The 15268-nt window shown below is 41.8% G+C and overlaps 1 protein-coding gene across 50 annotated transcripts in view; it reads right to left on the bottom strand.

Annotated features, from left to right (window-relative positions):
- PHF21A (PHD finger protein 21A) overlaps positions 1 to 15268 on the bottom strand; it is a 194256-nt gene that overhangs the window by 10962 nt on the left and 168026 nt on the right. For 30 of the 50 annotated variants that reach the window (XR_010580805.2, XR_012423288.1, XR_012423290.1 and 27 more), the window contains 5 exons: positions 13559 to 13657; positions 10164 to 10215; positions 9358 to 9437; positions 8841 to 8901; positions 5815 to 5978 (listed from right to left, as the gene is read on the bottom strand). Coding sequence is in view for 40 of the 50 variants with exons in the window: in XM_074013823.1 (XP_073869924.1) it covers positions 5815 to 5978; positions 8841 to 8901; positions 9358 to 9437; positions 10164 to 10215; positions 13559 to 13657 (456 nt within the window). In the remaining 10 variants the exon portion in view is untranslated. Of the gene's footprint in view, positions 1 to 5814; positions 6074 to 8840; positions 8902 to 9357; positions 9438 to 10163; positions 10216 to 13558; positions 13658 to 15268 lie in introns of all 50 variants that reach the window. The other 20 variants (XM_065528258.2, XM_065528260.2, XM_065528259.2 and 17 more) reach the window with 3 other exon arrangements.

Here is a 15268-nt window from a genome sequence, read left to right as displayed (position 1 = left end):
TGGGATTACAGGTGCCCACCACCACGCCTGGCTTATATATTTTTAGTACAGACAGGGTTTCATCATGTTGGTCACGCTGGTCTTGAACTCCTGACCTCATTATGCGCCCACCTCGGCCTCCCACAGTGCTGGGATTACAGGCGTGAGCCACTGCGCCTGGCAGCTTTTAATCTTTCTTAGTAGGAAAATGTGACCCCTGGACAGTAAAAAAAATACTTAACATATGTTCTAAAATATTACATGTGAATGTAGCCTAATAGTTTAACTTCTAGGCACCAAAAGAGGTAAGGTTTCATCCCTAGATCAACTACGATTTTCTTCCTTCATTATTAAAATCAGGCTGAGGGCTATTCTCCTCTAGAGGGTCAGCCTTTCTTGAAACTTATCCCTAAGTGGTGAGTCTGCGTCTTTAGAAAGTTTATTTAAAATGTGTGATTTTAGAGACTGTTTTACGTGAACCATAGAAAAAATTATCAGTGATGGAGTGAATGAGACAAACTGGGCATCTTACTCGGCGGCACTTGGGATAAACGAAGAGGTGTTCACTTTCCTTTGCTTCTGAGCAAGGAGAACATCAAGAAATAGAAGGCAGAAAGACAGAAAATAAAAACTAAATTATTTATTTAAGTTCCCAAAGGAAACTTCCTATCTTGTTTATAGATCCTGTAATTTTTGATGTTAAGATTCCTTTTCACTCTTAAAGTTACTGAGGATTCCAGAGAGCTTTTATATGAGTTATATCTATTAATATTTACTGTAGTAACAGTTAAAAAACAATTTTTTTTGAGACAGGGTCTGGCTTTGTCACCCAGGCTAGAGTGCAGTGCTGTGATCTCGGCTCACTGCAGCCTCGACCTTCCAGGCTCAGGTAATCCTCCCAACTCAGCCTCCCAAGTAGCTGGGACTACAAGCGCATACCACCATGCCTGGCTAATTTTTTAATTTTTTGTAGCGATGGGGGTCTCACTTTATTACCCAGGCTGGTAAAAACTTTTAATTCTGAATTACAGAACCATGAAAAATTACAAACATAGTATATCAAAACATTTTTAAACTTCAAAACACAGAGGTACACATTCCATTAGCTGCCAGAGTGACATCATCATCACACATCATGCAATATCAGGTAAACTCCACTGTTCTGTCTTGAGAGAATGAGAATGAAAATGGCAAATGACAGTTTAGTATCATTGTGAAAATAGTTTTGATTTTATGACTCCCTGAAAGAGTCTCGGGAACTCACAAACTACACTTTGAGAACTGCTGCCCAGAGAAATGAATATAAGATGCCAAAACATTTTATCCATACAGAACCGGTTCTTTGCCTAAAAAGAGCAGAGGAAGTGCTACGGAGGCACCATGCCAGGTCAAAAGGCTTAGGCTTTGATGACTGACCAAATTATTACTATAAACCAGACAGTAGGTAAGTTGAAAGACAGCTGGCCCATGATGCTTGGCTAGGCGCTGAGGAGGTGTGTTTTTAGGAAGCACCATGGCAATATCAACTGCAATTTCATTAAGTGATAAAAAATTTTTATAATTATATTAACGTATCTTCTCTTCTCATAAAAATGATGATAGTGGCAACAAGGTACATCTAGAGGATTAGCGCCTGGTAGGTCCTGTATTACACTAAGTCCCTCAAAATGGTTATTGATCCCTAGAAATGCCTGCCTCTCAAGTGTTATTGTTTAATTAATGTTGTTGGAACTTATGCTACCCAGCAGCAAACATACAGAGCCCTGTGTGTTGATTTTAATCACTGCCACTACTGGGATACGGTAAAAGGAGAAGTCAATTATCTTAAAAATATGTTCTGCTGAGTTTAACTTAGGGAGTTTGTTAAAAAAGCTTTCTTTTACCTTTAGATTTCTGAAAAGAAATATGTTTCAATTTTAAGACAAAACCTGGCAGAAGCTCTTAGTTTGTGAGTTGATGAGTGGATCCTTTGGGTTCAATCTTTCTAAGAAAACCATAATCCCATTTGGCCCAAAAAATACAACAAAAACAACATTGTTTAGGAGAGAGACTCACATGCAGAACCACAAAATCATCTGTCCCGGAGCATTTGTGTACCACCCTAGAGGAAGAGCTCTACCAAGAGGCCAATGAGCTGGCGATCCTTTGGCAATACTTCAACTGAGAAGAAGTTGGGACAATCTTTGGCGCTAGCAAACAAGATTTCTGAGAGAGACCCTGCTGCTTATTAACAGGACAGTTAGAAAACCTGTCAACTATTAATGCCAAAAGTTGGGAAAGCTGGACAAAATGCTGAATCTTTACAGAATGATGAATCTGTAACCACCAATGACGTCTAAGGAAGGAAACAAGGAAACCCGTCAGAGAACAGAATTCTTCTATGACCCTAGTTCTCCAAAGATAACATTTTCTTTGTTGCCTCTGGAATTTTAACTCGGAATATTCATATGGCATTCTGCTGCTCCTTGGAGAGGGATGTGCCATTAGGAGGTTCTGAGAACCTTCAAGTTCAAAGGACATTTCATCTTAGGATGGTCAATGACAAGCTCTGTAATTCACCAAATAACTGAGACATGTGTGAAGTGAAACTCTTTATTTCCCTCCCCAGATCTGCTCCTCTTAATCTTTTTTTTTTTTTTTTTTTTGAGACGGAGTCTCACTCTGTCGCCCAGGCTGGAGTGCAGTGGCCGGATCTCAGCTCACTGCAAGCCCCGCCTCCCGGGTTCACGCCATTCTCCTGCCTCAGCCTCCCGAGTAGCTGGGAGTACAGGCGCCCGCCACCTCGCCCGGCTAATTTTTTTTTTGTATTTTTAGTAGAGACGGGGTTTCACCGTGTTAGCCAGGATGGTCTCGATCTCCTGAACTCGTGATTCGCCCGTCTCGGCCTCCCAAAGTGCTGGGATTACAGGCTTGAGCCACCGCGCCCGGCCTCCTCTTAATCTTTAGTAAATGGAAGCTTCATCTTTCTAGTCATTTAGGCCAAAAACTTTGGATTTCTCCTTGACCATTCTTTTTCTCATAACCCATATTCAATCCTGATGGCTCTTCAAAATATATGCAGACGTGATCACTTTTCTCCATCTCTGCTTCTTCCATCAAATTAGGCCAAGCTATCATCATCATATTTCTTTCCTTTTTTTTTTGAGACAGGGTCTTGTTCTGTCACCCAGGCCAGAGTGCAGTGGTGCAATCATGGCTCACTGCAGCCTCAACCTCCCATGCTCAAGTGATCCTCCCACCACAGCCTTGCAAGCAGCTGTGACTAAAGGGGCACACCAATATGCCCGGTTAATTTTTGTATATTTAGTAGAGACAGGGTTCACTACGTTGCCATCACACCTCGCTAATTTTTTAGTGTTTTGTAGAGACAGGGGTCTTGCCATGTTGCCCAGGCTGGTCTTGAACTCCTGGGTTCAAGCAGTCGCCCACCTTGGCCTCCCAAAGTGTTAGGATTTACAGGTGTGAGCCACCGTGCCTGCCCATCATCTCTTGCCCGGACAATTGCAATAGCCTCCTAACTTGTCTTCCTGCTTCCATCCTATTTTCCCTATAGGCCCTTTTCTTCTGCATATTTTAGACACAGTGATCCTTTTTAAAATCCAAGTTGATTTTGCGTACACCTTAAAAATAATAGATGCAAGCAAGAATCATTAAAGGATGCTAAAAACATTAGGTAACAGTTTGTTGGGAACAGTTTTTATACAGGCTCAAAGCTATCTCCACCACAGGAAAAAGGCATATTTACAGGTAGAAAAATCTGACAGAAAACTATCTGAGGAGACGCAAGTTAACATCATCAACAGGAGAGACTGACAACGTGTGCCTCCTGCTGTGATGCCCTGATAACAACCCATCGTCACTTATTAGCGCTCCTGCAAAAATGCATACCCTGAATCTACTGCTGAGAAAAAAAAATCACACAATCCAAACGGAGACGCATTCTACAGAGGAACTGGGTATCTTTTTAAAAACATCAATGTTATGAAAGACAAGGAATGAGAAACTCTTCCAGAATAAAGGATTACCAAACAGACAATATCATGACAATAAATGTCAAGAGTAATCTTGAATTGGACCCTGGAGCAGAAAAAACAAAGTGTCACAAAAGCAAGTAAGGGACAAATGGAGCAATCTGAATATGGACTGTATATTTTATATAGTAATATTTTACTAGTGTTAAATTTCCTCAATTTGATAAAAGCATTGTAGCTACATAAGACAGTATTTTTGCTCTTAGGGGATATATAGTGGAATATTTTAGGGTGAAGATTCATGAAGTCTGCAACTTCTTGTTAACTGGTTCCCCCAAAATAAGTGTGTATGGTAGGTGAGAAGCATATGTGGCAAAATGTTAACAACTGGTGAATCAATGTGAAAGATATACACTGGTTCTTTGTACCATTATTGTAACTTTTCTGTAGGTTTGAAAATTTTCCAAATAAATATTGAAAAATTATGTCACTCCTCTGCCCAAAACTCTCTAATGGTCTCCCATTTTACTGAGAACGAAAGCCACAAAGTCCTGCGCAACTGGCCCGGACACCTCTGAGGCCTCATTTCCCACCACCCTGGCCAGCTTGCTCTGCCCCACTATCCTGGCCCTCTTGCTTTTCTTTCAAGATGCCACACACACTCCCACTTCAGGGCTTTGAACTGCTGTTCCCTCTGCCTGGCAGGCTCTTTCCCCAGATCCATGGTTCACTCCTTCACTTCCTGTCAGAGAGGCTTCACCACTCTTCATAAACATCAGCCTCCGGCCAGTATGCTGTATGCCCTTAATCCACTCCAATTTTGTTTTCTTTTTAAGAGATGGAGTCTCACTCTTGTCACCCAGGCTGGAGTGCAGTGGCGCAATCTCAGCTCACTGCAACCTCCGCCTCCTGGGTTCCGGAGATTCTCCTGCCTCAGCCTCCTGAGTAGCTGGGATTATAGGAGCGTGCCATGCTCGGCTAATTTTTGTGTTTTTGTAGAGACGGGGTTTCACCATGTTGGCCAGGCTGGTCTTGAACTCCCTCCCGACTTCAGATGATCCGCCTGCCTCGGCCTCCGAAAGTGTTGGGATTACAGGCGTGAGCCACCACGCCCAGCCCCATTTTTCTTCATAGCACTTATCATTACCTGACATATTATATATTCACTTTCTTATTATCTGCCTCTTCAGATGAGCTCCTGAGGACAGGGAGTTGGTTTTGTTCCCTGCTGTGTCCCCAGTCCCAAGAACAGCACTTGGTCAGCAGAGTAGCGCTCAGTAAGTATCTGCTGAGTGAATTCTGAGCTTTGTTGAGGTTCATTTAAACATTCAGAGCACTAGTTCACATTCCTGCAGTTTGTGGGTGAAGGGCTACTAAGTATTTGACAGATTTTCAAGAAGCTGTTTCTGATCAACTCTGCTGAATACATTTGCTCTAAAGAAAACTTTCCACTTCTGGAATTGTATTTGAAGCAGCAAACAAGGGCTGCTGGGGAACCGTATGCCTTGTTCACTTTTCCCCACTCCCAAAACACTGATGACAGAAACCTGCACACCTCTCAATTATATGAGCTGATCTCCCCGCCCCATCTGTTTTCTGAGAACTCATTCACAGTAGATCAAATTCAGACTCTGAAAGCTGGCTGAGTTCCATGAGGTTATATTTAACATGTTTCTCAAGGACATGGAAGGCCTGGAAACTCAAAAGAAAGCTGCCTTACATGGTATAACAAGCATTCTATAGGGTTTAATTGCTGTTCCAGGGTTAGTCAAGAAGGTGCAAGTCGGTAAGGAGACAACATATGATAACGCTTTTCCCAATTTAAGCTCTCAGAAAGACAGTGTGCTTTTCCCAAGTTACTTACGTCTGTGGAGGTGGGGCTGGGCAGGGACACAGGCTGAACAGGTGCAGGGAAAGTGAATGTGGTCTCTGTCTTTTCATTTTCAGGGGAGTCAGGATGACTGGATTGGGGGGATGTTGGGGTAAGGGCTCCAAACCCCAGCACTGCATTGTATTTTGGAGGACGACCTATATACCAAGAGAAGGGAACAAAAGGGAAAAAGGGGGAGGGAAAGAGAGGGGGAAAATGATCTTACATACCTTTGGCCAGTGTTCCTCATTGGCTAGCATGGAAAAGGAAGTGAGGTAGCAGACAGAAGGTTAATTCAACAGTCCCAAAGGAAGGAAGAGAAGCAAAGATTTAAATGTCATTAGAAACAACTACATGACTCTCAAGAGAAGGGAGGATAAGAGAGCTCTGGAGAATGACAGAAGGTGCTGGCTTATATAGAAAGACCTCACCTTGGGCAGATTGTGGTGAAGTTCCTGGACTATTGCAATTTGAGATTTCTAGTGCAAGAACCAAGATAACAGAGCTCAGTGGGAGCCAGGGCCAGGAATGAGTTTATTTTTATTTTTTATTTTTTTGAGACGGAGTCTCGCTCTGTCACCCAGGCTGGAGTGCTGTGGCGCGATCTCGGCTCACTGCAACCTCCGCCTCCTGGCTTCAAGTGACTCTTCTGCCTCTGCCTCCCGAGTAGCTGGGACTACAGGCACATGCCCAGCTAATGTTTTGTATTTTTAGTAGGGATGGGCTTTCATCGTGTTAGCTAGGATGGTCTCGATCTCCTGACCTCATGATCTGCCCATCTTGGCCTCCCAAAGTGCTGGGATGGGAGCCACCCTACCCGGCCGAGTTTACTTTATTTTTTTGTATCTTTTGCATACTGTTCTCTAAGTTTCTCTGCAATCAGCATTCTCACAATACTATTAATGATTCTCAGTTCCCACAGACTGATTTATTTAGGATTTCTGCTTTTCCTTCTCTCTTCTGTCTGCATTTTATGAGGGTGGAGACAGGCAAAATTCAAGTTAACTATTCTTACCCTTTGCTGGTAGAGCTATTGAGAGGTATGTTCTGGGAGGAGCTTGAAACCTAAGAGCTTAAAAGATGCTTGGGCTTAGCAATGAATTTTTAAGTATGAATTTTAAAGTATTTCTGTCCCTGGATACCCTCCCCAGTTGATTGGCAGCTGTCTCTCCATTTTACATGACAAACATCCTGATGAACTACATCTCTAAAAATTGGAGCTGTTTAAAAGTCTCAGGAAAGGCCCTGGCATCAGCACTCCTGAGACATCTGATTTGTATAAGAGCGTTTTGACTCAAACCTCAAGGCTACAAAGCAACTTAAATGAGCCCCATGGGTACAGAAAGTCTAGGGCAGCCACTCTTGCCTCACCACATATCTAAGTCAGGGCCCTTGTCTTCTAAGGGCCAAGGTCATTGCTTCTAAGCTATGAGTGATCAAATGTATATGCCCAATATACCAAGGGGAAAAAAAGGTACAGAGAGGTACGAAATTGCCTATAAGCACCGGTAAATGGTATGTAGGATCATGACTTTGCCAACAGTTATGATTTATATTAGGATTATGCACAAGAGTCATGATTCTGTCAGATGTTACAAAAATATTACCTCTCTGTGTTAAATTGGTGATGCCTACAGTACAAAGACAGTTCTTACTGGTTTGTCTTTATTAGGGAGTTCAGTGCTGCTGGAAGGGGAAGAACAAGATGAATGCTCTCTTGTTTACCCACAAAAGGCATATCCTAGGCACTGTGGATGCAGGCTTTTATCCTCTGACCTTGGCAAGAGATGCCAAGGTCTTTCTGGCTCATTTAACCCCTGTCCTCTTAGCAGATGCTGCCCACTATCAGGCCAATTATTGTGGCCTCTGGCTGGGGGGCTCCTTTTTGAGAACTGCATCGGGGTCACTAAAAAAACCACCAAACACAAAACAAAACAAAAATAACTTAGAGTACTGGTTACTGTGGCCCAGGAATCAATATAAAGTCATGACTTACAGTTTCCCATCTAAATATTTTTGAGTACTTGAAGGACAGGACTGATGAAACATTAGAATGGGTTACTAAGGGTGGCTATGATATCTTTTTTGTGGGGAGGGAATGGTAATAGTGTAGTCCTGCCTAAGGCAGACAAAGGGTCAGGATGACCTCCTGAGCTTCCAATAGCTCTGAGACTGTGTGTGCACATGCAAAAATTAGTATGCTACTCCACTCACTCTGCAACCTTTCTAGCCTGGAACTATAATTCAGGGACACATTACCATGTGGAGAAAAGGACCTTGGGATGTATTACTGACATCAAAGAACATTTCAGTACCTTGTTTATGAGCTCAAACCCTGAGCTGTTAAGACCTATTTAGACCTGCATGGTGAGAGATGCTGCTCCTGCTGCTGTTTTTTCTGCTCTGCCTAAAAGTAAGATTCTGGAATGTCCATGGGAAGGTCTGAAATATGGGATTGGAGCTCTTTAGGAATCTGTTATTTAGGAAGCCTGTTTTGAGAGTGACCTTTACTTCCTTAGTTGGAGATGTCCTCTTTTCAAAGATTCTAAGTTCTCAAGTGTGGCTACCTCTTTCCTTCCTGGAAAGTCTGCAGCTCCAAGAAACTCAGCGTCACACTCTGGCCTTGCCAGCAGTAGGACAACCAAGACACTATTAGGAATACCTTGGCAACGGCAGTGCTCTATTCTGCTTAATGACACTCAAATGCTTCCTTTTACATGGGGTTCTGTTCACTGTGCTACTCATGGATGGCCTGGCAGGCTTGGGGCAGAAATGCTACATTAAGCCATTCCCCTGAGTCAGCTTTGCCAGAATCCTAGTAAAGTCAGCTTTTGATTCAACATACAGAACTCTAATAAGAAATCTCATTCTCTTTTCTCTCCCATTCTCAGAGAACAACAAAACTATTTTCAAAGGATAGAGGAGTTAGGTCCTATAATGATGGGAGGAGGGAAGGAGAAGAAACACACACAGAAAGCAAAAGCAACAGCAGCAAGGGAGAGATATAAAAAGGTCCTCACCTCTCTTCCGGGTCCCAGGGTGCATTGTGCTGTTTAGGTATGTGACTGCACTCTTCTTACGCTTTGAGGATTGAAGAAGGAAAGGTGACTGTTGAATAGTGTGGTTATTACTAATACTGGCACAAGCTAAAGATCAAGCACGGCATGACTGTCAACATGCCAACTAGTTAGTGCTAATCATCCTAAGGTCTCAATGCTCAAGGGTTTTATTGTATGTACTTGGCTCTCAGAGACTATCTCAGAGAAGTCTGCCTCTCTTGCCGATGACAGTTGTATTGAAGTCAGGATGAATTAAAATTTTAAGGTGGGCGTGTATCTGCTGAAACTTAGGGAAAAAAACCTAAGGGGTAAGCAGTGACTAATAAAAATGATAAGTCAAAAAAAATCTACCACTTCACAGAACTGGCCAAGTACAATCAGGGTGCTGTTCTTCAGCAGGTTTTCAGAGGGGAGGCACCGAACAGCTCATAAATAAAACTGCAACGTGAGGGAAGGGCCAGGCGCTGGCCAGTAATACCTCTGGCTCAAAGACTGCTCCGCTGTAGACCGGATTTGCTGTTGTTCTTCTTTTTCGCTCTTGCCTCTTGCTTTGGATTTCTTGAGAGAAGAAAAAGTTTTGATTAAAAGAGAGACATGGAGAATCTAAAAAACTTAACTTCATTGTTTTATCTATTGGTTTTCCCATAAGAAATCAGAATTAGGGACAAGTCTCTGTCTCACTGAAGCCTCAACAGAGGCAAGCACACTACTGGCAGCAAATGTGTAGGACCAGCTACTCTCACCTGCAAGACCACGCTGTCCCACACGTGGCTCTCTGTGGAGAGTTTAACAATAGACAGCCCTTGTAAACAAGCTGTCCTGATTTTTAGACTGCTGTATATTCAGGTCTGGATGAGCTTTATCCATAAGACTTAAACTGAATAACCAAAGTTCACCATTCTTGAATTAAATAAGCAGGACAGGTACAGCTTTGTAACTGTTCTCAACATTCTGATAACCTGGAGTGACCAGAAATTATAGACTTGTTGGAAGAGCGCTTGCTACTTTGTGCTGTTCGGAAAAAGAAGAGTTCCCCTAAATGAACAGAAGTCACCTTAATTTAGGCAACTGGCGAGGTTTTCCCAGGACAGTAGTTTGGATAATGATAGGAACATTAGACAGAGGGAAGGCAATTTTCCCACTAAAGGAAATAAAGTCCACACTGGCTGAATCATACTCTATTTGTGTTCCAATTTTCTATTCTAGGAATTCAATCAAACACCATTTTCAGGAACAAAGCTGTGGGCCAGAAAAAAAGGCAGTGCCAAGAATATCTTCTCTTACCTTCTAGATGGTCATGTGTTACCAACCCTAGAGACACCATGAAGGCAAGTTTCTGTGCCAGAGAAACAAAAGAAGAATATACTTCAGTCTGGGTTCTCACAAAGCCAATTGCCAGTTCCTAGTAGGACATTAGGGAAAGCCAGCCCAGTGGGCAGGTCACATATGAATGCACAAGAGCAGACGTTCTCTAAGGAGCCATGGAGATCCTCTACAGCAGGGGTGTCCAAAATCTTGGCTTCCTTCAATGTGGGCCACATTGGAAGAAGAAGAATTGTCTCAAGCCACACATAAAATACACTAACACCAATGATAGTTGATGAAATTTAAACAAAAAATCACAAAAAAACCTCACGATGTTTTAAGGAAGTTTACAAATTTTTATGGGGCCACATTCAAAGCCATCCTGGGTCACATGTGGCCCATGGGCCACAGGTTAGAAAGTTTGCTCTAGAGGCTCTCTGGTCTAACAGGGCCAAAAGAGAAGGACTGGGGCCTCATCTTCTTTCTCAATGACAGAAATCAGTATCTTGTGCGATCCGAGTTCCCCGCCCCACAGAAAAATCCTCTTAAAAAGAAGAGGATTTCATACTCACAAAACATGCAGAGGGTTTTAAAGAGCCTCCCATTTAACAAGCTCCAAATTCTGAGTGTTTCACTTGTCATGACTGGGTCCCAGTTTCTCACATTTATACTGCCACAATGCTAACTCACAGCTAAATGATTTTTAGGACAATGCTAACTCACAGCTAAATGATTTTCAGGAACGACAGCAGGTGTTTCTGCTGAATACTATGATTTTTCAATCACACGTGAACCTAAAAATTATGGAGCAATTTCTCTTTGAAGACCACTCTTAGGACTCCATCAGAAACTAAGCTGGTGAAAACACTGGGCCCCGAAGATGGAATGTTAAGACTCTTCAAGCCGGAGAGGGAAACAAATTGATTTCTATTCTTTTCTTTGCTTGCATGTGGTCTGAAAAGTGTGTCTTCATTTTCTGTTGTACTACTGCATGCAGTTTCTAAATATGCCAAATAATACATTATCAATTTCTTTCTCTGATGAATAAAGAACATCTTCAATTGTAAAAGACATACTCCTGTAGAGTTATTTATACCACAATTTGATCTTTAAAAGTCCTGACATCTTATCCTCGATATGCCACTTTGGCCTGAAGTGATAGGGTCAGTCTATTTGAAAATAAACTTCTTCACCAAGCCACTTGAGAACACAGAAATGTCCTTTACTGGTAACTTCAGAGTCCTGAAGAAATGTTTTTATATTATTTCTTATTTCAAAAACTTAGATGGGTACCTATCCCCTTGACAGCCAGATTAGTCCGGTAAGAAAAAGCAGTCTTGGCCTTTCCAGTTTTCTAAACTGTATGTTGAAGTGACATACACTTTGCGGTTGCCAACTGACTACATTCCTAATTTTCACTATTCCTTAGAAATATAATCAAGATCAAGAGGCTCTCCCCTAACTGTTGCTCTTTTGATGAAGCAGTGTGTGGACTGATATTCAGATGCACCCTCTTTTAAGCAAGTAACAGCACCCTTCTTGGCCACTCACACCCAAATCATCTTTGCCAGTTTAGATCAAGTTCACAAAATAATTAAGTGAGAAAAAAATTCCTCTCTTGTGGAATAAATTTTTTTTTTTTTTTTTTTTTTTTTTTTTTTTTTTTTTTGAGATGGAGTCTCACTCTGTCACCCAGGCTGGAGTGCAGTGGCACGATCTTGGCTCACTGCAACCTCTGCCTCCTGGGTTCAAGCAATTCTCCAGCCTCAGCCTCCCGAGTACCTGGGACTATAGGCACGCGCCACTGCGTCCAGCTAATTTTTGTATTTTTAGTAGAGACAGGGTTTCGTCATGTTGGTCAGGCTGGTTTTGAACTCCTGACCTCAGGTGATCCGCCCATCTCAGCCTCACAAAGTGCTGGGATTACAGGCATGAGCCACCATGCCCAGCCTAAATTTTTGATGATAGAATAAAAAGCTGCCAAGAACTTTTACCTCATATATGTACCCCACATATGCCAAGAGCTAATTTACTTTGTTTATGGCAGTGATTCTGTCCAACTAGAAGGTGAACTATCTGCTACTACACATGATGGTACTTGCTTGCCCACACTGGGTCTCGCTCCATCACCTAGGCTGGAGCGCAGTGGCACCATCTCAGCTCGCTGCAGCCTAGACCTCCCGGGCTCAAGTGATCCTCCCACCTCAGCCTCCTGAGTAGCTGGGACTATAGACACGCGCTACCACACCTGGTTACTTTTGTTTATTTTTTGCAGAGACAAGGTCTCACTATGTTTGCCTAGGTTGGATCCTTCAGTTTCCTTTGATAGGGAAATTTTGCTCAATTTTTCCTCCTCAGAGCAGAATACTTGTTATTAATTCTGTGGATGATTTCACAAGTTCCTCAGCAATTTCTGTGGCTAGTATTTCTTTTTGGCTCAAGTTTTGGCCCTCTTTTTAAAGATAAAATTAAAAATTCATTCATTTCATATCAGAAAGAATTATATTTTGTACTTGTTTTAGGAAGCCTGAACTGGCCCAATAAATCACTACTTTAAAAAAATGGCATGAAGCTTTGATGACTTTATGCCACTATTTCACATGGTTTCATTATGAAGAATGCACTAAGGATAGAGGCAAGTGAATTACTGGTCAAATGAAATCTAACTGTCAGATATTCATCATCATATTACCTGTCTACATTTTCTGTTTATAGCTGCTTATGCAAAAGCATCAAACTGAAAAAATCTCCTTGTCTAAGGACATACAGATTCACATTCTATATTTTTATCAGGGTCTTCTTTGCTATTTATGTTTATAATTGTATCCTAAATTGTGGTATAGATGTTACTATTTTCATCCCTACTTTTATGCTTCAATGGATTACTTTTGAGCTAATTCATTTTGGGTTTGGTGTTCTAATGTAATACAATGGTTATAACAAAATGCACATTTAATAACTGCAATTGATAATATAAATACACATTAGCTGAGTGAACTGGATATCTTATAAATGTTGGCTGAGACAAACACAACACAGTAATGATTAGGAACGCAATGGGACAGCTGGGAAAATCATCGTTCATCTTAACATTTCGAATTTGTAACATGCATATGAAGAATAATGTTTTAAAAAACTTTTCCTTTGATACAATCAAAATGCCTATGTACAAGTGCATGGACCCTCAAGACTACAGTCTAAGAATTCCACTCTAGACCAATTTGACTTGGCAATAACATTGCTGAATAATAAAAGTGCATTAGAAGATGAACATCAAGTTCATTTCATCATTCAGAGAGTAGGTGCCCCTTCTGGTACATGAGAATAAACCATACACCATAGACTGCAACCTGCCTTTGGAAACACAGGCCTACCTGAGGGTTCTCCTCCCGTTTTGGTTTGGGTGCAGCAGGTGGGGTGACGGTGCGGTTCTCTGTTTGTTTCTCATCTGTTTCTGTGTGAGATTTAACTGTCTAGGAAAGAAAAATTAAATAAAAATTCAGAATTTGTTTTTTATTAAAAGGGTGAAGCAATCAGAAGTTTAATAGTAGCAAGAAAGAAGACAACATATTCAAATGTGGAACATATTAATACAAAAGTTAATACTATAGATTTCATGGGGGGAGGGGCAACTAAAATGTAAAGCCCCTGTTGAAGTTATTATATTGCATGGCTACATATGGATCTATAAATACAACCCTAAATAAGGTATATGGAAAGAAAAATACAATTTAATTCCTAAGTATAAAAATATTGTACAGGTTGTCCTTTCTGATTTCCATGTATTTTAGGATGTGGGGGTAGTTTCCCAGAAGCAAGCCTGCTGATTTTTTTGCTGCTGCTGTTGTTGTTTTGAGAAGGAGTTTTGCTCTCGTTGCCCAGGCTGGAGTGCAATGGCACTCAGTTCACTGCAACCTCCGCCTCCTAAGTTCAAGCAATTCTCCTGCCTCAACCTCCCTAGTACCTGGGATTACAGGCACCCACCACCACACCCGGCTAATTTTTGTATTTTTAGTAGAGACGGGGTTTCACCATGTTGGTCAGGCTGGTCTTGAACTCCCGACCTCAGGTGATCTGCCCACCTCAGCCGCCCAAAGTGCTGGGATTACAGACATGAGCCACCCACTGTTTTTATATTATAGGTCAAGCTCCAGCCCACAACCTGCTTAAGATCAGAATGATATTGAAAACAACTTACATACATAGCCTTCTATTTCAGAACACTTCCAGTCATAATCTCAGAGAGACTGCAGAACTACCCTTACACGGAATATTAAAAATCTGTCTATATAATCCATCAGAGGAGAGATGCAATTGCTAAGAGTGGGCCATCTTGCAAGAGGCTGACTTCCTAATTTTTCCAAGCCTCTTCTTCCAGAAGCGTCTACTCAAGCAGAAGAAACACCAGTTGATTACCATCTTCAAATACTAAAGGTAGTTAGCATACTGGTAGACTGGGCTTGCACTACTATTCTCTTTTTTTTGAGACGGAGGCTGGAGTGCAGTGGTGCGATCTCGGCTCACTGCAACTTCCACCCCTCCAGGTTTAAGCAATACTCTGCCTCAGCCTCTGGAGTAGCTGGGATTACAGGCACGTGCCACCACAACTGGCTAATCGTTTTCTTGTATTTTTAGTAGAGACTGGTTTCACCATGTTGGCCAGGCTGGTCTTGAACTCCCGACCTCAAGATCCACCCACCTCGGCCTCCCAAAGTGCTGGGATTACAGGCATGAGCCACTGTGCCCGGCCCCATTACTATTCTTACCATGACCAATGGCTAACTCATTTTATGAAGTTCTCTGTAAATACTCAAATAATTTTAAAACAGGAAATATAAAACTGTAAACACAAACCTAATTTACTTTTTCAAAATTAGAAAAAATGTGGAAGTAATGCTCCTTTCATATGGCAACAATAATTAAATAAGTGAGAATAAAACTGGTTATTGATGGGCAGGGGCTACATGAGACTTTGGTCCTACAAACAAGACATCTAAAGCTCTCAAAAATCATTATGCTGGAAATATTTTACTAGATCTGAAAAACTAACACAAGCAGAAAGATCTTTCATTTTCTTTCCTGGT

This window comes from Macaca fascicularis, chromosome 14 (genome assembly GCF_037993035.2).
Source record: "Macaca fascicularis isolate 582-1 chromosome 14, T2T-MFA8v1.1".
Lineage (NCBI taxonomy): Eukaryota > Metazoa > Chordata > Mammalia > Primates > Cercopithecidae > Macaca > Macaca fascicularis.
Note: the sequence above shows the minus strand (reverse complement) of the source record. Positions and strands in the feature narration are given on the sequence as shown.